Below are 21,935 nucleotides of genomic sequence, written 5' to 3'. Positions count from 1 at the left end.
TGTAACAAGTGATTAAGCGTTGAGCGGGTCAAAAAGGTAGCAGGGTAGCTAAACTGTAAAGAAAACTTTTAATAAGCCATGTTCGGAAATAAGTCTTGCCAGGTTTGCATGGGTTGTGAAAGAGTGAATGCTCTTGCTTTTATGAGGCAAACTTTCCCACGTGACATTATAGGCCAGTCACTAGCACAGTAGTTGTCTGAAACACGTGGATAAGGAGCACGTGTGGAAAGTTTGCCTCAATAACAGCAAGAGTATTTACTCTTTCACAACCCATACAAACCTAACCGAGTTATTTCGGGAGTTCGTCTATTCTTACCATCTTTATGTAGAGATCAAAATTGAAAGCCTGCAACCCCTGAAAGCGGTCTATGGCTGCCTAACTGTTGGGGTTTAAACGGTCATACACGTAAACACCCACTCGTGAAAAAACACGAGTGTACATGGGAGTTTCAGCCCATGAACGTGGAAGAAGAACACCCGCTCAGCCAAGTTCCTTTCTTTTTCTGTTTCATAATTATTCGTTTGTCCGCCTACTACAAAGACCAATAGGTTAACATACTGATGAATGTTTTGTTTTGTCTATAAGTGAAGGTTTCGTAAACTTACCTTTTTCAACAAAAATTGTATTCTTGTAAAGAAAGCCAAGTTTACCTGCGTGAATGTTTCGTTTGTCTAGAATTGAACATTTCATAAAATTACCTTTCTTGTTTGCTTTCTTCTTGTTAAGAATGCAACATTTCAGCAGAGCTGTCCATCTTACAATGGTCACCATACTTTTGTTTCTCTCAGGTGGCGTGGCGACTACGGTACGAAGAAACAACATTGGTTTCCGTCCAACTACGCGGAGGAGATAGAGACTCACAGCGACTCCAGCAGTGAATCCATGCCGCTGGGAACTCTTCAGCAGGGCAGCATTGATGTGCAGGGTGCTTTTGTGGGTAAGTTACTCCTAAGCTGGATTTCTACTTTTTCTTTTCATTCTTTCAAGTGATCATTGTCAGATGTTGCTGAAGATTTGGCTGTTTAAGTGTGACAGTTTTGTCGCACAATATTTGCTTTGAGCATAGAACATGATTGGCCGGCTGACAATGACGCATTTAAATGACACGTTTGATCTGAAGAGTAGATCTGTGACTGCCACTGCATGCCAAGCAGAGAGGTGTTTTGACCACTCTTGCAACTGTTGATTGTTCCTGTAGCTGCTTTTTCCACCAGTTCTTAGTTTGTGTCAGGTAAATACTTGATTCAAACTTGGCCCTCTTTCAGAGTTGTTGCCTCAAAGGGGAGACAAGTACATCTTCCGTATTGTCACTCGACAGCAGGGGTTGCCCTTTGAAGTTATGGTCGACACAGAGGAAGAAATGAGAGACTGGTTTGACAAGATCACTGAATCTTCAACTGTGGCTGCTCAGCGGGTAAACTCGCTAATTTTGTCTTTCCTGGGGGATTTTTTATTTGTTTACTGTTTGTGTCTGTCTGTGAATGTCATTAAAATAGAGGGTGAACTGGATACTTTGGTCTTTTCCTTGGGGATTTTCTATATTTTTAGTGTCTGTGTCTATTAGTATGTCTGTGACTGTCATTAAAATAGAGGGTGAACTGGATACTTTGGTCTTTTCCTTGGGGATTTTCTATATTTTTAGTGTCTGTGTCTATTAGTGTGTCTGTGACTGTCATTAAAATAGAGGGTGAACTGGATACTTTGGTCTTTTCCTTGTGGATTTTCTATATTTTTATTGTCTGTGTCTATTAGTGTGTCTGTGACTGTCATTAAAATAGAGGGTGAACTGGATACTTTGGTCTTTTCCTTGTGGATTTTCTTCTTTTTTTATTGTCTGTGTCTATTAGTGTGTCTGTGACTGTCATTAAAATAGAGGGTGAACTGGATACTTTGGTCTTTTCCTTGGGGATTTTCTATATTCTTATTGTTTGTGTCTGTTTGTGAGTCTGTGACTGTGTGTCTGTTTGTGAATTTTGTTAACATTTCGTAGTATTTCTGCACCAGTGTCAAACATTGTGTAATGCATGGAATGTGAAAGCTTGTGTAGCAGCTGATTGCATGCAATTATTAAACATGTATTAACCTATTAAAGTAGGTTTGAAAGATTTGCATAGATTTGAAAGTGCCATTTACCTTAAAGTACGGTAACAGCATTTTGAAAGTGTTGAGGTATGTAAGCTTGCATCATCATATTTTTAATGTCAAGTGTAGGCTTGGAGCCCCATATGTTAACTTTGAATATGACATTTTGTGCATACAATTTTGGTTAATGGCAAAGGATTTTAAACAATCGTAAACATTAATTAACTTTTTCTTTTTCAAATATTTGTGAAATGATTTTCTGAACAATTATAGGGAAAGTCAAATGAATGAACAGAAAAGGAAGCTGATTTCCGTGTTCTGCTATGTGGCCCTTATCCTACCTTGACTGGCGTCAGTGTTGTTTTGTACTGTCTGCATTTGAGTAGTAGAACCTGTATCTGTTTGTTTTTTACTACTTGCATTATGATCAGTCCCAAGCTACAAGTCTGCATAAAGCTTGAAAGTAATGTTTGCACCTTTGACGTAAAATATATTAAAGTGAAACAAAGTTTTCGAAGATTGATTTTTTGTTGTTGTTGTGCATATTGCAATTTGTAACATGCTTGTTCTCTATTTGAACCCAGCTAACCTCTCTCCTTTTGATGAGGCTGAGAGGACACCAAAATTTGAGACTAGAGGTTTGGTTGGGTACAGAAGAGTGTGGCATCAAAGTTTTTGAGCTAAGAGAGTGGTAACCAGGGATGCAGAAAAGGAGAAATTCAGTCTTGCCACTCACCCGTGGTGAGTAGAAATTTTGCTGGGCAATCAACACATCCCATCAGGCAAGCGGCTGGAAACTGGAAACTTTTATTGCAGAAGTTGAAAAGCTTTCTGCTGGCCTGATGGGCAAGTTGGCAACTTTTGAAATAATAGTTTCTAGTTTTTAACGGTTCAGTTGTTCATTGCAATACTGATGCAAATATATCTCTGTCGCTAATAACTTCTCTTGTTTGCCTGCTTATTACATTTGGTTTAACGTAAGTGTGTTTATAGAGACACCACCTTTCTCAGGGGAAAGTTTTGAACCAGTGGACATATCTGTGGATTAGTAAAATTGAAAAGGTACTGAAAGGAATCCTTTCAACTTCCGCATCCCTTGTCACGATTAATTCGTAACTTGCTGCAAGGGGCTGATCGCAGATGCATGTAGGAGTCATGTGACTTGCTGCCATTTTGATTTGTGACGTAGATATGTTGTGTTCCCCCGTTTTCTGGGGCTGGCAGGCTTTTCAACTCTCGCAGCTTGAGTTGCAGCGTGTGGTAGGTAGTCGCTCTCTGTTTGTTTGGCTGGCTTGCGTGCTTTGCTGTGTCAAATAACAACTCTTTTGTGTGCTTGTGTCCATATGGGAAGGGAGTGTGCATATTATGTGTGTGTGTGTGTGTGTGTGTGTGTGTGTGTGTGTGTGTGTGTGTGTGTGTGTGTGTGTGTGTGTGTGTGTGTGTGTGTGTGTGTGTGTGTCACGGCTGATGGAAGGTGAATTAAAAAGATGAGGATGAGGTGGAGTTGGGGGACAGGGGGGGTGGGGGGGGGGTGTTAGTAGAAAGGAAGGGAGAGAGAGAGGAGAGAATGTGTGTGTGTGTGTGTGTGTGTGTGTGTGTGTGTGTGTGTGTGTGTGTGTTATATTTAAGCCTATGTCCTGTGAGTGAATTTCTGCAGCAGAATGAGGCTTTACCGCTTTGCTGTGCAATTGCTGTTTTCACGCTTTTGTTTAACATATTTACATTTTCAATTATGTTGCAAACCCTTTGTAGATCAATCAGTTTATCCAAGGAAGGCATTCATTACTGTATGCATGATTCATAACTTATACCAGTTTAAAATGCGTCATTTTTACTGGGAAAAAAACAACAACAACAAACGAAAAGTAAGTTATACCTACGTTAGTAGACACAAATGTGCTTGCAATAACAATGTCACTGAACAATATTAAGATTGTAGCTCACTTATATACAGTACCACAAACATGACAGTTGTACAGATCTTGCTTTAACAATAGATCCCTGCGCCTTGAGTCCGAGTCTGGAGATACGCGCGCGATATAAGACTTCATATACATAATAATAATAATAAGTTTAACCTCCCCACTCTCTCTCTCTCTCTCTCTCTCTCTCTCTCTCTCTCTCTCTCTCTCTCTCTCTCTCTCTCTCTCTCTCTCTCTCTCTCTCTCTCGCTCTCGCTCTCGCGCTCTCACTCTCTCTCTCTCTCTCATAGGAAAACTAGAATTTTACATATTGGATACTCAATTAGTTGTTGTGTATAAAATTGAAGCAATTCTGTAGCATTTTGTATAAAAAAAAATAAAATCTGTAACAATACTGGGGTGCCTGTCATGTTTAGATACACGTGTGGACAGGAGATAACTTTTGTTGTCGATGTCCTTTATGAAACGCAGGGACACCGTTTTAACATACTCTCTTTCATGAAACAAACTCTTTTAAAAGATTCCTTCAAGAATTTTCTACTTAATGTACGTATTCATACATGTCACATGATATTACTAAGATAAACAGAATAGACGAATTGCAGAAATAACTCTGTCAGGCTTGTATGAGTTGTGAAAGAGTTGTTTCTCTTCAAAACAATGAGGCGAACATGTGTGGAGTCAGAAGTGTGCCCCACTGTTTTGAAGAGGAACAACTCTTCGACAACCCACACAAACCCGACAGAGTTATTTCAAACATTGTCTATTGAATCAAACAACTTAAGCTTGATCAGGATCAAGACCCTGCTAAATGAATCAATATAAGCTAAAGGTCAAATGACAACAGGTGTCCTTTGTTGAGAGGCGTCCTTGTATTGCGTGTCCTCACATGACAGGTTACACTCTAATACGCTAACATCAACATTTCCAAGAATCCTCAACTGTCTCTTCACTTCTGTAGATTTCAAAAAAATAATTCGAACAAAATGAGTGTGTCTTTGTATATATCTATATCATGTTATATACATATATCTACCTCCCGCGGGTTAGGGGGAAGAATTTACCCGATGCTCCCCAGCATGTCGTAAGAGGCGACTAACGGATTCTGTTTCTCCTTTTACCCTTGTTAAGTGTTTCTTGTATAGAATATAGTCAATTTTTGTACAGATTTTAGTCAAGCAGTATGTAAGAAATGTTAAGTCCTTTGTACTGGAAACTTGCATTCTCCCAGTAAGGTAATATATTGTACTACGTTGCAAGCCCCTGGAGCAAATTTTTGATTAGTGCTTTTGTGAACAAGAAACAATTGACAAGTGGCTCTATCCCATCTCCCCCCTTTCCCCGTCGCGATATAACCTTTGTGGTTGAAAACGACGTTAAACACCAAATAAAGAAAGACTGCATTCTGTTCAGAGAGGGATTTTTTGTTTGTTTGTTTGTTTGTGTAGTTACTGAACAGATTGACTAATAGCGAACAAAATGAATTGAACACAAAATAACCACTCTGCACAGGAAGCAGCCAGGCTGTTGATTTAATTAGCATGTGCTTAAAGTTGGAGGATGCCAAGTTATCCCAAGTAAAACCGGAACAGATCTGGGATGGTGAACATGATAGATTTCATGAGAAGCAATGTAATTTTCACACGGTTTGCAGGAATTGAGGGACGGTTGGCACTGCCACTGGCATAAAATTGGTGGCAAGACATTCATATGAACAGCATGATAAAACTAATTTGTGCGATTTATTATTCATAATGTCAGACCTGCAGTCCTTAGTGAAACCTTTCCTTCTGGTTAACTTATGTTTGCAGTGAACTCTTGTGTAGCGTTTGCACTCCGCTTTGTGTGCTCTGTGTGATTGTGTTTGTGTGTGTCAGTGTGTGTGTGTGCGCACAAGTGTGTGTGTGTGTGTGTGTATATGTGTGTGTATGTGTGTGAGGAGTGGTAAGGGTGTTAGTGCTGAATTTATCCGTTTCAGCTCTTATTGCTATATGAAGATAAATACTGTCTCTTTTAAGAACAACCTTAACATTGAGAATACTGCTGAATTTTGAATTATTGCTGTGCATCAAAATACCAATCTTTGCAAATTTGTGGGATGTTTGTTCATGCAGTTGGATGTATAGAAATGCCATCATGAAGAGAAAAAATTCTCGAAAGGGAGAAGCTTTTTTTAACTTACTTTGTATAGGCCGGACAAACAATCGGTTTTAGAGAACTAATTGGTATTTAAACAAAAAGAGAACACAACAGTAACCATGTAGGTTTGGTACATTCTTAATCGATATTTCGACAGCTTGTTTCTGCCTTCTTTAAGACGGTGAAAAGTAGGGAATCTTTTATAATGATTCAGAAGAAAACTACTTCATTTTGTTGGAATGTTCTTTACAGACTATTGCCATGTTGATTATATTCAGCAGAGAACAACACACCACAAGAAATGTATTTGGAGATAATTTTTACATTGCGTTATTTTTGTGTGTTTGCAGACAACAGAGCAGAAGATGCTGGAAAGGACAATGCGTATTGCCAGAGAGTTTTCTGATCTCATCGTCTACTGCCAGGCTGTGCCCTTCAGCCCAGAGAGTAGGTCCAAGCTTACACGACGGAAAAAAAAGATTAATTAATCCTTTTGAGACTTCAAGAGAAGCACCGATAAAATATTCATTACAGATTCCTTCCTTTCCATGTAAACCATTTTGTAAACCACCGTCAGATGAGACCATCATTCTACTTAGACACATTTGACCAAGACTCAACAGCCGGATTTCTGTTTAGAATGGGATTTTTGTGTTTTTTGTTGTTGTTGCTGAATTGATATCACAGATTCACACAACATTTTCTGCAAACCCTCGAAACTGGGAAACTACTGGGCGCAGTTTGTTCAAAAGTTGATACACTAACTTGATAATAGGTCCGATTGATCGTATTAAAACTTCATAATGTTACCTGGGACCTAAATGCGAAATAAACCACAAAAAACCGACTTGGCGGTGGGAGGAATTCGCGGAGCCACAGCCAGCCAGGCAGTCTGATAGAACAGCCGAACTCGTCACACATTGACGAGAAATATAGCGTCATAAAAAGATTACGTCACGGTCAAAAGTCTTTGACGTCTTTTTCTCTCGCGCGGTGTGTGTGTGTGTTCATTTTGTGCACATGTGTTAGTGTTACTGTTTGTGTGTGTGTGTGTGTGTGTGTGTGTGTGTGTGTGTGTGTGTGTGTGTGTGTGTGTGTGTGTGTGTGTGTGCGCGTGTGCATGAGTCTGTACTCGTGTTTGTGTGTGTGTGTGTGTGTGTGTGTGTGTGTGTGTGTGTGTGTGTGTGTGTGTGTAAGAAAGAGAGAGAGAGAGAGAGAGGAAGAGAGAGAGGGAGTGAGGGAGAGAGAGAGTGTGTGTGTGTGAATGTGTGTGCATTTTCACTGTGATCAAATAAAAGAGAAAGGCCAGTCACCACGCACATCCTCGGCTCGCATGCAATGTATTTATATAGCAAAGGGAATGCCTGTAATTCACACAGATCAATCACTTGGTCTTAAACGTGCACAAGACAAAAACGTTCATACTGGGGGAGCGAGCCAGTCTGAAGAGTACTCGGGTCCAGCGCGAGCGTTTTTTTTATTTGGAAAATGCCAAGCGCAAAACTCCTCTCAAATCCCGTGCATTTCGTGCGTTTAAAAAAAAGCGTGGACAGCGCTCCAGTGTCAAACTGTTGCTGCACTTGTTTGGGTGTGGCTATAAGCATAGTGACATGAATTTGATTGGTCAGTATTTTTAGGCAAAGCACATGTTCTCAGCAAACAGAAAACAAAATATTGGAAGCGTGAGTCACGCTACCCAAAATAAAATCTTTTTTTACATATATATTTTTTTCTAAAACTTTTTTCCCCATGGTTCATTCATCATCTGACATAACTTTTTAGCGAAATCTAACCATAAGATTATTGAAAAAAAGCAAAAATGTAGACGACCACCTTTAATTTTCCCACTGGGCAGATCTGTGGCAGTTTACTAATTTGTTTGCACAGGAAGGTAGGTATATACCTGTGAAAGAGACAAAGATGGATAAATCAATTCTTTGCACCAATGTTGTCATTGCATAGACCACTAGGTTTGTCAACACATTTCTTGCTTGTTTCCTTTTTTTCTTCTCTTTATTTTCTTTCTTGTTTTGAATGAAAAGATTGATAATTTTGGAACCAAATGCTTTTAGAAAATCAATGTTTCCCAAAAGCATTGGTATAGCCTTTTGTGAAGCTAGTTAATTCTACAGATCCTCAAGTTCATTGCCTGTTGGTTTTGCTTTCAGAGATACCAGGGCCGTTTTATGAGATGTCCTCCTTCCCAGAGACCAAAGCAGAAAAATTTGTCAACAAAAACAAGGCCAAGTTCTTCTTGCAATATCCTTGATGTTATTAGTTTTACCTCAACTGGTGTTTACTCTGCTGACGTCTGTGAAGCAAGAATGAAGCCAGGTGTCATCCTCTTGGTATGGAGCCAGAACGGAAAATAGTGATGCAGATTAGCTGCACTCCTGTGTCTCTTTTTATATTTAGTCAAGTTTTGTTGTAATCTTCTGGTTTGTCTGGATTGGTTGCTTATTTTTGTGTTTGTTTGTTTAGTGCTTTGTTTTTCATGTGTGTGAGTGAGTGCATGCATGTGTCAGTGTGCTTGTGTGTGTGTGTGTGTGTGTGTGTGTGCATGCGTTCATGCACATGTGTGTGTGTGTGTGTGTGTGCATGCATGCATTCATGCACGCGCGTGTGTGCATGTGTGTGTGTATTCTATCATTACACGTGTCACCAGCGTATTTATTTCCTTAACGTCTCTGACATATCATCGGCGCCAGCTGAGTCGGGTGTACCCGAAGGGTCAACGAGTGGAGTCGTCCAACTACGACCCAGTCCCTATGTGGAACTGCGGCTCTCAGCTCCTGGCCATGAACTACCAGACCCCTGATCGTGCCATGCATCTTAATCAGGGACGTTTCATGGCCAACGGCAGGTATGCACTGAGCTGTGTCAATTTGCTTGTTCAGTGGAACCCTCCCTTTTCAGGCCTCCAAAAATCTGTGAGTTTGAAAATAAAGTTTTAGAAAGGAGGGAGATTACAATTTCAGACCTGTTTACCAGTACGATTTGGGCGTATTTTGTACGCCAAATTATTATCGGTACGCAAATACGCGACACACGCACAAAATACGCATAAGAAAAAGTCTAGAATACGTTTTCCGGTGTTGGTGTGCTGATTACGGGATGGTACAACTGATACCGGTTTCGGTCGAAGGGAGATAACCATGACAGCGAGTTTTCAGCTGTGGAAACCTTGTTCTGTTGTTGGCACGTGCGATCGTCTGGACAATCGTGGCAAAATGAAGCGGTAAAATGTGTCAGTTTGGGATGACTGTACCAAGTCTAAACAGCAGAAGCAGCAACATTTCTGGGAGAAATATAAGAAAGAGCCAGGAATTGTGGAGTCTACAATGGGAAAAAGTCATGCACACTGCAAGTATTGTAAATCAGATTTCTCCGTTGCCAATGCTGGGAAATATGACATCGAACGACACTGCGGCATTTCCAAAACTCACCTGGACAAGGTTGCTGCAAAGAAATCTGCTGAAAGCTGCCAAGGAATTATGCAAATCCTGCCAGAAGAAAAGGCTGTAGTCCGTGCTGAGGCAATGTTTTCTCAGATGATTGTAAAAATGAACTTGCCACTGTCAACCGCATCTTTTCATTATCAATCTGTTTGGAAGACACTGGTTATAATGCTATAAACTGACAGGTAAATAGAATTGTTTTATCCCTGTTGTATTGGAAGGAGTTAAATTCTGAAGGTGTTCACAAGACATGATATTCTTACACAAACACGTTTGCACCCACGCGTACATTTTCCCTAGCCCATATGGCTTTGCTTGCAAAGTACACCAACTTTTTGAAAAATACACTCAACTTTTTGGGAAAATACTCTTGCCTCGGGTTTAGGGTAAACAGGTCTGCAATTTACAGATGTTATGAACAGAAAATTTGAGAAAAACAGGGTCTTAAAAGTGAGGGAGTCTTCAATCGGGGGTCTTAAAAGGGGGTTCCACTGTATATGATATTACAGTCAAACCTGCCTGTAACCACCACCCAAGAGACGGACCGATAGTGGTCGTTGCAGGCAGTTGGTCGCCATGAAATGGTGAATTTTATGGGGAACAAATCGTCTGGGATCCTGTGTGTGTGTGAAGCTTGTTTGAAAAAAAGTATGATGGTGTTGTGTTTCAGATGTGGGTACATTCTCCAGCCAGAAATCATGTTTCATGACGCATTCAATCCTTATGAGAAGAAGTTCTTGTCGCAGCTAGGGGTGGAGCCTCTAACCTTGACCATCACAGTGAGTGTTTTAAGCCTAAAAGGCATATTCCTAATATTAGTGACCCAGTTCACCACCATTGATCAGTTCAGGTTTTTATCCGCAATAAGAGCATCCTTCCACTAAAACACATGCAACAAATGGACAGCCTGGCTGCTTGCTGTAGTCAGTAGAAATTTTTTGAATAATTGACTTATGAAAAAATCACCTGTGGCATTAAAGAAAATAAATCATCGAAAAAATGCCACTGTGCACAGAGAGCACCCAGGCTGTTCAGTTTTGGTATGTGACCAAATGGAGGGATGGTCTTACCCCATGTAGCACCCAGGCTGTTCTGTTTTGGTATGTGACCAAGTGGAGGGATGGTCTTACCCCATGTAGCACCCAGGCTGTTCTGTTTTGGTATGTGACCAAGTGGAGGGATGGTCTTACCCCATGTAGCACCCAGGCTGTTCAGTTTTGGTATGTGACCAAGTGGAGGGATGGTCTTATCCCTTGTAGCACCCAGGCTGTTCATTGTTGGTATGTGACCAAATGGAGGGATGGTCTTATCCCATGTAGCACCCAGGCTGTTCATTGTTGGTATGTGACCAAGTGGAGGGATGGTCTTATCCCATGTAGCACCCAGGCTGTTCATTGTTGGTATGTGACCAAGTGGAGGGATGGTCTTATCCCATGTAGCACCCAGGCTGTTCAGTGTTGGTATGTGACCAAGTGGAGGGATGGTCTTATCCCATGTAGCACCCAGGCTGTTCAGTGTGGGTATGTGACCAAGTGGAGGGATGGTCTTATCCCATGTAGCACCCAGGCTGTTGAGTGTGGGTATGTGACCAAGTGGAGGGATGGTCCTATCTCATGTAGCACCCAGGCTGTTCAGTGTGGGTATGTGACCAAGTGGAGGGATGGTCTTATCCCATGTAGCACCCAGGCTGTTCTGTTTTGGTATGTGACCAAGTGGAGGGATGGTCTTACCCCATGTAGCACCCAGGCTGTTCAGTGTTGGTATGTGACCAAGTGGAGGGATGGTCTTACCCCATGTAGCACCCAGGCTGTTCTGTTTTGGTATGTGACCAAGTGGAGGGATGGTCTTATCCCATGTAGCACCCAGGCTGTTCAGTGTTGGTATGTGACCAAGTGGAGGGATGGTCTTACCCCATGTAGCACCCAGGCTGTTCTGTTTTGGTATGTGACCAAGTGGAGGGATGGTCTTATCCCATGTAGCACCCAGGCTGTTCTGTTTTGGTATGTGACCAAGTGGAGGGATGGTCTTATCCCATGTAGCACCCAGGCTGTTCTGTTTTGGTATGTGACCAAGTGTAGGGGTGGTCTTACCCCATGTAGCACCCAGGTTGTTCAGTTTTGGTATGTGACCAAGTGGAGGGATGGTCTTATCCCATGTAGCACCCAGGCTGTTCATTGTTGGTATGTGACCAAGTGGAGGGATGGTCTTATCCCATGTAGCACCCAGGCTGTTCTGTTTTGGTATGTGACCAAGTGTAGGGATGGTCTTATCCCATGTAGCACCCAGGCTGTTCTGTTTTGGTATGTGACCAAGTGGAGGGATGGTCTTATCCCATGTAGCACCCAGGCTGTTCATTGTTGGTATGTGACCAAGTGGAGGGATGGTCTTATCCCATGTAGCACCCAGGCTGTTCTGTTTTGGTATGTGACCAAGTGGAGGGATGGTCTTATCCCATGTAGCACCCAGGCTGTTCTGTTTTGGTATGTGACCAAGTGGAGGGATGGTCTTATCCCATGTAGCACCCAGGCTGTTCTGTTTTGGTATGTGACCAAGTGGAGGGATGGTTTTATCTCATGTAACACCCAGGCTGTTCAGTGTTGGTATGTGACCAAATGGAGGGATGGTCTTATCCCATGTAGCACCCAGGCTGTTCATTGTTGGTATGTGACCAAGTGGAGGGATGGTCTTATCCCATGTAGCACCCAGGCTGTTCTGTTTTGGTATGTGACCGAGTGGAGGGATGGTCTTACCCCATGTAGCACCCAGGCTGTTCTGATTTGGTATGTGACCAAGTGTAGGGATGGTCTTACCCCATGTAGCACCCAGGCTGTTCATTGTTGGTATGTGACCAAGTGGAGGGATGGTCTTATCCCATGTAGCACCCAGGCTGTTCAGTGTTGGTATGTGACCAAGTGGAGGGATGGTCTTATCCCATGTAGCACCCAGGCTGTTCAGTGTTGGTATGTGACCAAGTGGAGGGATGGTCTTATCTCATGTAGCACCCAGGCTGTTCTGTTTTGGTATGTGACCAAGTGGAGGGATGGTCTTACCCCATGTAGCACCCAGGCTGTTCAGTTTTGGTATGTGACCAAATGGAGGGATGGTCTTACCCCATGTAGCACCCAGGCTGTTCTGTGTTGGTATACAAGATACAAGATACAAGATACAAGATATTTATTCACCAATTTTGCAAAAGGATTTCATCTTGGCACGGCACGGTAAAAATAAAATAAAAACCAACCAGACACATATGCAGACACACATCACCATGCATGCATACATACGTACATTACACTGTCATGCACACACAGACACAACTCACGCACACACACACACACACACACACACACACACACACACACACACACACACACACACACACACACACACACAATTATTTACATTCTCACACATAACCAGCCACATATCTACATCACAAATTCACATCGTCGCCTTGTAAACGTAAAAACCATATCAGTTTAAAAGGGGTGCCAGTAATTTCAATACAACATTAGTGAATACTAGAACAATACCTAAAATTTATAATCCATTTAAAAGTAAGTAGTACATGTAATTATTATCATTTAGTCAGATCATCACATAAAATTATATAATCATGATCTAGACAGTTTAAAACAACAGTATTAACAGACTATCACAGATCTACTCAAGCACCTGAACTTAGAGTCGCATTGCACAAAACTACTACCATCACAGAACTACTCCAGCACCTAAAAATTAAGGACCATTCCACATTGCACATATTTCCACTACCACAAGTTTTGAGAACAGTAATGGAATGCAGTGAAAGGACTAAGTAACAAAAGAACCCCCCCCCCCCCCAATCCTATAACTACAGTATATTACAACGTCTTCACTACAGGAGTTGTCAGTACAGCATGGGGGATGAAGCTAGAGCGAAAGCGACTAGTTCTGGCTTTCAAAGCTCTGTAGCGCCTACCAGATGGAAGAGGCTCGAAGAAGTGGTTTGCCGGGTGGGAGGGGTCGCGAACAATCTTTCCTGCTTTTCGACCTGAGCGCAACTCAAAGATAGAGGCAACGGAAGGGAAGTCACAGCCCGCGATTTTGGAGGCTGTCCGCACAATGCTCTCCAGTAGCTGTTTCTCTTTCTCAGTGGTGCTGCCATACCAGACCGTGATAGAAAAACACAGGGTGCTCTCAACGACTGCGCGATAGAACTGCGCCATGATTTGCTGTGACCAAGTGGAGGGATGGTCTTATCCCATGTAGCACCCAGGCTGTTCTGTTTTGGTATGTGACCAAGTGGAGGGATGGTCTTATCCCATGTAGCACCCAGGCTGTTCAGTGTTGGTATGTGACCAAGTGGAGGGATGGTCTTATCCCATGTAGCACCCAGGCTGTTCAGTGTTGGTATGTGACCAAGTGGAGGGATGGTCTTATCCCATGTAGCACCCAGGCTGTTCAGTGTTGGTATGTGACCAAGTGGAGGGATGGTCTTATTCCATGTAGCACCCAGGCTGTTCTGTTTTGGTATGTGACCAAGTGGAGGGATGGTCTTACCCCATGTAGCACCCAGGCTGTTCAGTTTTGGTATGTGACCAAGTGGAGGGATGGTCTTACCCCATGTAAAACCCTGGCCAGATCTGAGACGGTGAGCCCAACTTGACTCATTAAATTAATTTTCAAAATTGATTCAAGAAATTTTTTTTCACTGTGCACAGAATGCTGCCATGCTATTTGATTTGGGCTAGACGGGCGCAGTGGCGTGGTGGTAAGACAACGGCCTCCTAATTGGGAGGTCGTGAGTTCGAATCGCTGTCGCTGCCGCTTGGTGGGTTAAGAGTGGAGATTTTTTCGATCTCCCAGGTCAACTTATGTGCAGACCTGCTTAGTGACTTAACCCCCTTCGTGTGTACACGCAAGCACAAGACCAAGTGCGCGCGGAAAAGATCCTGTAATCCATGTCAGAGTTCGGTGGGTTATAGAAACACGAAAATACCCAGCATGCCTCCCCCGAAATCGGCATATGCTGCCTGAATGGCGGGGTAAAAACGGTCATACACGTACAAATTCACTCGTGCTAAAAACATAAGTGAACGTGGGAGTCTAAGCCCATGAACAAAGAAGAAGAAGAAGATTTGGGCTATGTGTTCAAGTGAAAGGATGCTCTTATTCCGCGTGAAACCGGCACGGTTGGCCTAGTGGTAAGGCGTCCGCCCCGTGATCGGGAGGTCGTGGGTTCGAACCCCGGCCGGGTCATACCTAAGACTTTAAAATTGGCAATCTAGTGGCTGCTCCGCCTGGCGTCTGTCATTATGGGGTTAGTGCTAGGACTGGTTGGTCCGGTGTCAGAATAATGTGACTGGGTGAGACGTGAAGCCTGTGCTGCGACTTCTGTCTTGTGTGTGGTGCACGTTATATGTCAAAGCAGCACCGCCCTGATATGGCCCTTCGTGGTCGGCTGGGCGTTAAGCAAACAAACAAACAAACAAACAAACATTCCATGTAAAAGCCTGGACAGATCAGTGGCGCTAAACAAGATTGTGTGCACACAAAGGAGGGTGGCCTGAAAGGTGTGAAAAGCACATCTGAAGCACACCATTTTAAATGAAATGGTGTAGCTGAAGTTAATACTTGTATCTGACCCTTACAGTTGAGAGTTACAGTGTGTAATTTGATCAAAATGACATAGCTTCAAAATCTAGACATATGGGTTTTTCAGCATGATCAGTAATAATATTTGAGAGTAGAAAAACCTTGTTTGAAGATTTGAGTTTGATATATTTGACAGTAGAGGCTGGAAAAATTAAGACTGCAGAGACTATAGAGTTATGTGAGAAAACACACACACACACACACACACACACACACACACACACACACACACACACACACACACACACACACACACCCATACACAGACATTGAGTTGACAGAGTTATTCCTGATGACATGTGGCCATTTAAGCTTTTATTAGTGTGTCCTCAATATATGTGTGTGTGTGTGTTTGTGAAGATCCTGGGAGCACGACATTTGGTGAAGACAGGTCGTGGAATCGCCAGTCCCTTTGTGGAGTTTGAGATCGCTGGCATGGAGTGCGACAAACAGAAGTTCAAAACGGGAACAAAAGGTACAGTTTGCCAGCCAGTACACTGCTCTGAATAGGCACCACCCTACTTGTCAGTAGAGTGGAACATCCCTTTTGAGACCCGAATGTGTTAGTATATCATTTCTCTGTGCCTGACATGCATTCCAAATCTGTGTGTCTCTCTCTAAGTCTCTTACTGGGATAAGAAGAAGCCAAGCAATCAAAATGCATGTTGTGCATGGTTCACTGGGTGTAGATACTGTGTAGGATATTTCAGCTGATTATATTCATGATCTTAGTTGAGTGATTGGCATTCTTTAAATTCATGTCTCTGTCTCTTTCTCTCTCTCTCTCTCTCTCTCTCTCTCTCTCTCTCTCTCTCTCTCTCTCTCTCTCTCTCTCTCTCTCTCTCTCTCTCCTTTCTTCCTTGCTTCATTCCTTTTTTTTTCATCCTTTCTTCCTTTCGTTCTTTCTATCTTTTCATGCTTCTCTCTCTGTGTCCAGAGGACAACGGACTGAACCCAGTGTGGAATGAAAAGCTCCCTGTGTTTGATGTGCTGTGCCCCGACATGGCCCTGATTCGCTTTGCTGTGATGGACGAGGACATCTTCGGTGATCCCAACTTCTTGGGGCAGGCCTGCTTCCCTTTGCCCTGCATCAGACCAGGTGAGAGAAAGGAATGGGGAGTTAGGGGGGGTGAGGGGGGGGGGGGTGAGGGGGAGGGGGGGAGAGGATAAGGTGGGTGAGGTGTGTGGAGCAGGGGTTGGTGGCGGATGGGTGGGGATACAGAGTGTATGGTTTATATCACGGGGGAAGAGTAGATCTATGTGAGAAGGTGAATTCTGCAGGTTTGTGTGTGTCTGTCCCCTCTTTTTACTTGCATGTGTGGGTTTGTGTGTGTGTGTGTGTGTATGATCAATGGCAGAACCATGTACATGCATGCATAATGATGTAAACGTCGAGACGATACAGACTTGAGGCTCTTCTGTCCTGTTGTTGCTGCAAACGATCATCATTCTATAGAGCTGACAAGTGAAAATTAAGCATGCTAGCAAAAATGCACATCCAACAAGCGGTTGCACAATGAAATACAGCAGTAGAAAGTCACATTTACATCTCCCATGACATCTCCATAACGATTCCAGTCCCGAGCCTTTCAATGTGATCTAAGTCCAAATGCCCCCAATGCCCAGTAATGTAGTACACCTGTACTACATGTACTCTTGGCTAATCTGCATGTTGTCCAGAAAAGACAGACATGCGGAAAAACAAGAAACAGGGCACAAGAAAGAAAACTACTACAGTTAAACCTGTCCTGGCGACCACCTCTTGATAACGACCACCTGACCACATTAACCATCCCAAAGGCTCCGCAGCGAGTTTTGTTTCAATATAATTCACCTTTCTGTATCGACCACCTGTTTATAACAACCAATTTGTGTCACTCTCGTGGGTGGTCATTACAGTAGAATCCGCTTAATAAGGCCACCTCCGTGCAGGACAAAAGTGGCTTTATTAAGCGGGTGGACTTATTAAAAGGATCTCAGGCAAACAGAGCAAATAAAGCAAATAAAGCGAAAAAGCACTCAAATCCAAGAGGATTTAATACAAATAAGCAAATAAAGCAAAGCGCTGAAATCCGAGAGGAAAATACATGTATCTGATGTCTATTTGGGACAGTCCTGGAACATCAATGTGCGCACTGCAATTGTCAATCAGAAGAGCGATTCTCCTCTCGTCTCTCCTCAGACTTTCATTCCATTTTTTCAACCAGTCAGCGCAAATTCCCTTCATTTTTCAACAAATTTGTCAGCATCCCACGGGAGACTCCCAGAGTTACAGCACCTTCCCTGACAGAGACAGACGGCAGCGCTCTGAACTTCTCTAGGATTGCCATCTTTTCCACAGTTGTCATGTCTGTCCTCTTGCGTTTGGTGGCCATGGTTGCTTGTGTCCGGATTTCAAACTAAACCCCTTTCCATCCAAGAATTGTTGGCAGTGACAGAAATGCGATCATGAACATTCACTCACATGAACAAAAACTTCTGTTTGAAGTTGTTTACGACCACTGACTTGCACTTAACGTGATTAACGTGATTTCAAACTCACAAGAGGCTGGCCAAAACGTCTCAGGTTGTTTTGAAAACCATTCATGGATTAGCTGTGAGTGATCAGACAGCGATTACAGACTCACTGTTACTGCTTTTCACATCTAACGCGAGCCCAAAAGTGGCTTTATTAAGCGGGTTGGTGGCCTTATAAAGCGGTGGTTTTTTAAGCATAAAAATTAAAACATAGGTGAAAATCCGTGCAGCCAGAAATTGCCCTTAAAAAGCGGGTGGCTTTATTAAACGTGGACTTATTAAGCGGATTCTACTGTATTGACAGGTTTGACTGTATTTCATTCCTGTCCTGTCTTCCTTTCCAGAAAAGCATATTCATGGTATCCTGCCTTCAATTTTCAGGTTTTCGCAGTGTGCCCCTGAAGAACGGCTACAGTGAGCCCTTGGAGTTGGCATCTCTGCTGATTCACATCGACATACGAAATCCAAAGGTGGGTTGTACCTCTGGTCACAGGATAAGTCTTAGATGTTAGCAGGGATGGCCAAATCATCCGCCCGATCGCCAGGGGCGAGTAAAAATTCCACCGGGCTAATGGAAACCACCTTGCAGCTCGCCCGGCTGGCCAGTGAAAATGTGTTCAAATGCAAAACTGTTGGTTGTAATTTCGAGTTTTAAAGCCATATGAACACTGCAGGGGCAGGAACTTCTGTTGTCTGCAAATTCATCGCCATGTTCTATCGAAACAAAAACGAGGCTCCTGTGTTCGTCACCGCTGTTTTAATTGAGTAAAAAAATCTAACACTCATAATTTGTTGTGTTGTGTTTTTGTACCGGGCAAGCACAATTTTTGGCAAGCTAGGGACTTTCTTGAAGTTACTCGCCCGGCTGGCCAGTTAAAATTTTAAGATTTGGCCATCTCTGGTTAGCAAAATGTGAATTGCAACGTCTGCATTCGATATTGTTTTACTGATAGGATAATCTCTCTCTCTCTCTCTCTCTCTCTCTCTCTCTCTCTCTCTCTCTCTCTCTCTCTCTCTCTCTCTCTCTCTTTCTCTCTTTCTCTCTTTCTCTCTCTCTCTCTCTCTCTCTCTCTCTCTCTCTCTCTCTCTTTTCTTTCATATGAATTTTTTATTTTTGTTATAATGCGGTGGCAGGAGGGCGAGGACTGCGACATCTATGCCTCCATTCAGGAGCTGCGGGACCAGTCGGACGTGCTGATTCAGCAGATGGAGAACCTGGAGGAAGCGGGCAACCGCGACGACGCCACGGCCATCAAGCAGCAGCTGGAGGCAACGCAGGAAAGACTACTGGCCAAGAACCGCGAGAGAGAATTGCGCAAGTGAGTTGTGTCCCTTCCGTCAGGTCTCGGTTGGACGTTCAATAGTCAAGTCCGTGTGAATGTGTTGTTGTTGTTGTTGTTGTTGTTGTTGTTGTTGTTGTTGTTGTTGTTGTTGTTGTGTCTTTTACAACTTGCCTTTTGGCTTCTGTGAGTAATGAGGAGAGTCTTAGTTATGAGCAGCGTTAGGCCATCCAGGGTTCTCATACGAAGGGTAGTTGTATAACCATTGGCTTTTCTTGTTATGCTGTTAAAATAGGATTCCGCTGCTCAGAGGGGCTTTCTTAAGGCTGTCACGTCCTAAAATCACACTCTTAATAACTCAAGTCTTATGGATTGCACCAGGGTATGAGTCGATGGTTATAGGAGGTGGTCTGAAAGAGGAGGTAAATGTAAGGAGCTAGTTACGTTCAGAACATCTAAAAAAGAAGGATCTTCAAAGGAAGGAAGTCCTATATGTGGGGGTCTTAGCAAGGGGGCCTTCATGTGTACCAAGATTTTAGTATTTTTTTAATTTATTTGCAGGTTCAACCAGCGACACCAGAAAGTGTATCGCCGACAGTCCAACGTTTGATGAAAACACCGTCGAACAACATAACCCTCACACAAATGAATCGCTGCCTCTTTATTGCTACAATTAATGTACTTTGGAAAGGGAAAAAAAGTGCCAAGGTTTTCATCTGTTTACTGTGTTTGGCTGCTTTCAGTTACCAAGAACACAACCATCTGACGAATGATTTGCGTTTCTTAACTTGTTTTGAATAGAAAATTTGCTTGGGCATAAAAGTGTTCCTACACTTGATTGTACCAGGCTGCTTTTGAGAGTGGGGGGATTCCAATGTTTCTGTGTGATGGCGTCTGTTGTAATGTTCAACAACAGAATTCTGGCAAACCATGACCATTTGCATGGGTGAACTAATTAAAGGTATGTTACTCCTGGCGGAAACGACCATGTTCACCACCACGGTCTGTCCAGGGGTTTGCATGGAATAAGAGCATCCTTTCACTTGGACACATACCCAAAATCAAAAGAGTGGTTGCGTTCTCTGCAGTGTGGGAATGCTTTCTTCAACTTGATTTAGCAGATTGACGTGGGTGTCAGGGGTTAGGGTTAACAAAATTAACTCAACAACAAAATTCCCATTCTCCGCAGGAAGCAATGAAGTTGCAGATTTTTGACAATGGGATACTCTCATCCTGTGTAAAAGCCTGAACAGACTCTCATCCTGTGTAAAAGCCTGAACAGACTCTTATCCTGTGTAAAAGCCTGAACAGACTCTTATCCTGTGTAAAAGCCTGAACAGACTCTCATCCTGTGTAAAAGCCTGAACAGACTCTTATCCTGTGTAAAAGCCTGAACAGACTCTTATCCTGTGTAAAAGCCTGAACAGACTCTTATCCTGTGTAAAAGCTTGAACAGACTCTCATCCTGTGTAAAAGCCTGAACAGACTCTCATCCTGTGTAAAAGCCTGAACAGACTCTTATCCTGTGTAAAAGCCTGAACAGACTCTCATCCTGTGTAAAAGCCTGAACAGACTTGCATTCTGTGTAAAAGCCTGAACAGACTCTCATCCTGTGTAAAAGCCTGAACAGACTTGCATTCTGTGTAAAAGCCTGAACAGACTCTTATCCTGTGTAAAAGCCTGAACAGACTCTCATCCTGTGTAAAAGCCTGAACAGACTTGCATTCTGTGTAAAAGCCTGAACAGACTCTCATCCTGTGTAAAAGCCTGAACAGACTTGCATTCTGTGTAAAAGCCTGAACAGACTCTTATCCTGTGTAAAAGCCTGAACAGACTCTCATCCTGTGTAAAAGCCTGAACAGACTTGCATTCTGTGTAAAAGCCTGAACAGACTCTTATCCTGTGTAAAAGCCTGAACAGACTTGCATTCTGTGTAAAAGCCTGAACAGACTCTTATCCTGTGTAAAAGCCTGAACAGACTCTCATCCTGTGTAAAAGCCTGAACAGACTCGCACCCTGTGTAAAAGCCTGAACAGACTCTTATCCTGTGTAAAAGCCTGAACAGACTCTCATCCTGTGTAAAAGCCTGAACAGACTTGCATTCTGTGTAAAAGCCTGAACAGACTCTCATCCTGTGTAAAAGCCTGAACAGACTTGCATTCTGTGTAAAAGCCTGAACAGACTCTTATCCTGTGTAAAAGCCTGAACAGACTCTCATCCTGTGTAAAAGCCTGAACAGACTTGCATTCTGTGTAAAAGCCTGAACAGACTCTCATCCTGTGTAAAAGCCTGAACAGACTTGCATTCTGTGTAAAAGCCTGAACAGACTCTTATCCTGTGTAAAAGCCTGAACAGACTCTCATCCTGTGTAAAAGCCTGAACAGACTTGCATTCTGTGTAAAAGCCTGAACAGACTCTTATCCTGTGTAAAAGCCTGAACAGACTCTTATCCTGTGTAAAAGCTTGAACAGACTCTTATCCTGTGTAAAAGCTTGAACAGACTCTTATCCTGTGTAAAAGCCTGAACGGTGGTGCCAAATAATAGTAACGCAAGAAGGAGTGTACCTTTAAGGAGACATTGCAAAGACTGAAAACTTAAAGTGTTAAACCTCCCTGTGTGTAATTAATTTCTTATTCACATGCAGGGGTCAGAAGATTTTACTATGATTATTTTCATTTTTATGTATGACATTTTAGTTTGTTACTATGTTGGTACTACAGTGGTAGCTGCGATGAAAGGACAGTCTTGGGACCAAACGTCCCTACATTCTGGGTGGCCTGTCTTGACAGGTATAGTTTGGTAATAATGATAGACAAAGGGGTGACAGAAGGTGTCCATTGGAGAGGCCTCCCATCGCAGGTAACACTGTACATTCAAAGACCAAAGGAAAGTTGCAGA

General features: G+C 42.9%; 2 protein-coding genes across 2 annotated transcripts in view; one reads left to right on the top strand and one right to left on the bottom strand.

The window, feature by feature from the left end:
• LOC138968932 (1-phosphatidylinositol 4,5-bisphosphate phosphodiesterase gamma-1-like) overlaps positions 1-20,897 on the top strand; it is a 59,997-nt gene extending 39,100 nt beyond the window's left edge. Inside the window, exons 22-32 of the mRNA XM_070341612.1 lie at positions 790-938; positions 1,267-1,415; positions 6,495-6,591; positions 8,313-8,403; positions 8,837-9,007; positions 10,273-10,381; positions 15,600-15,714; positions 16,177-16,338; positions 18,138-18,226; positions 18,891-19,075; positions 19,598-20,897. Of these exons, the coding sequence (XP_070197713.1) occupies positions 790-938; positions 1,267-1,415; positions 6,495-6,591; positions 8,313-8,403; positions 8,837-9,007; positions 10,273-10,381; positions 15,600-15,714; positions 16,177-16,338; positions 18,138-18,226; positions 18,891-19,075; positions 19,598-19,646 (1,366 nt within the window). The 3' untranslated portion in view covers positions 19,647-20,897. The remainder of the gene's footprint in view (positions 1-789; positions 939-1,266; positions 1,416-6,494; positions 6,592-8,312; positions 8,404-8,836; positions 9,008-10,272; positions 10,382-15,599; positions 15,715-16,176; positions 16,339-18,137; positions 18,227-18,890; positions 19,076-19,597) is intronic.
• The window catches only part of LOC138969046 (origin recognition complex subunit 6-like), a 591,738-nt gene that overhangs the window by 221,775 nt on the left and 348,028 nt on the right, over positions 1-21,935 (bottom strand). The gene's annotated exons all lie outside the window — the stretch shown is intronic.

This window comes from Littorina saxatilis, linkage group LG1 (genome assembly GCF_037325665.1).
Source record: "Littorina saxatilis isolate snail1 linkage group LG1, US_GU_Lsax_2.0, whole genome shotgun sequence".
Taxonomy (NCBI): Eukaryota; Metazoa; Mollusca; class Gastropoda; order Littorinimorpha; family Littorinidae; genus Littorina; species Littorina saxatilis.
Note: the sequence above shows the minus strand (reverse complement) of the source record. Positions and strands in the feature narration are given on the sequence as shown.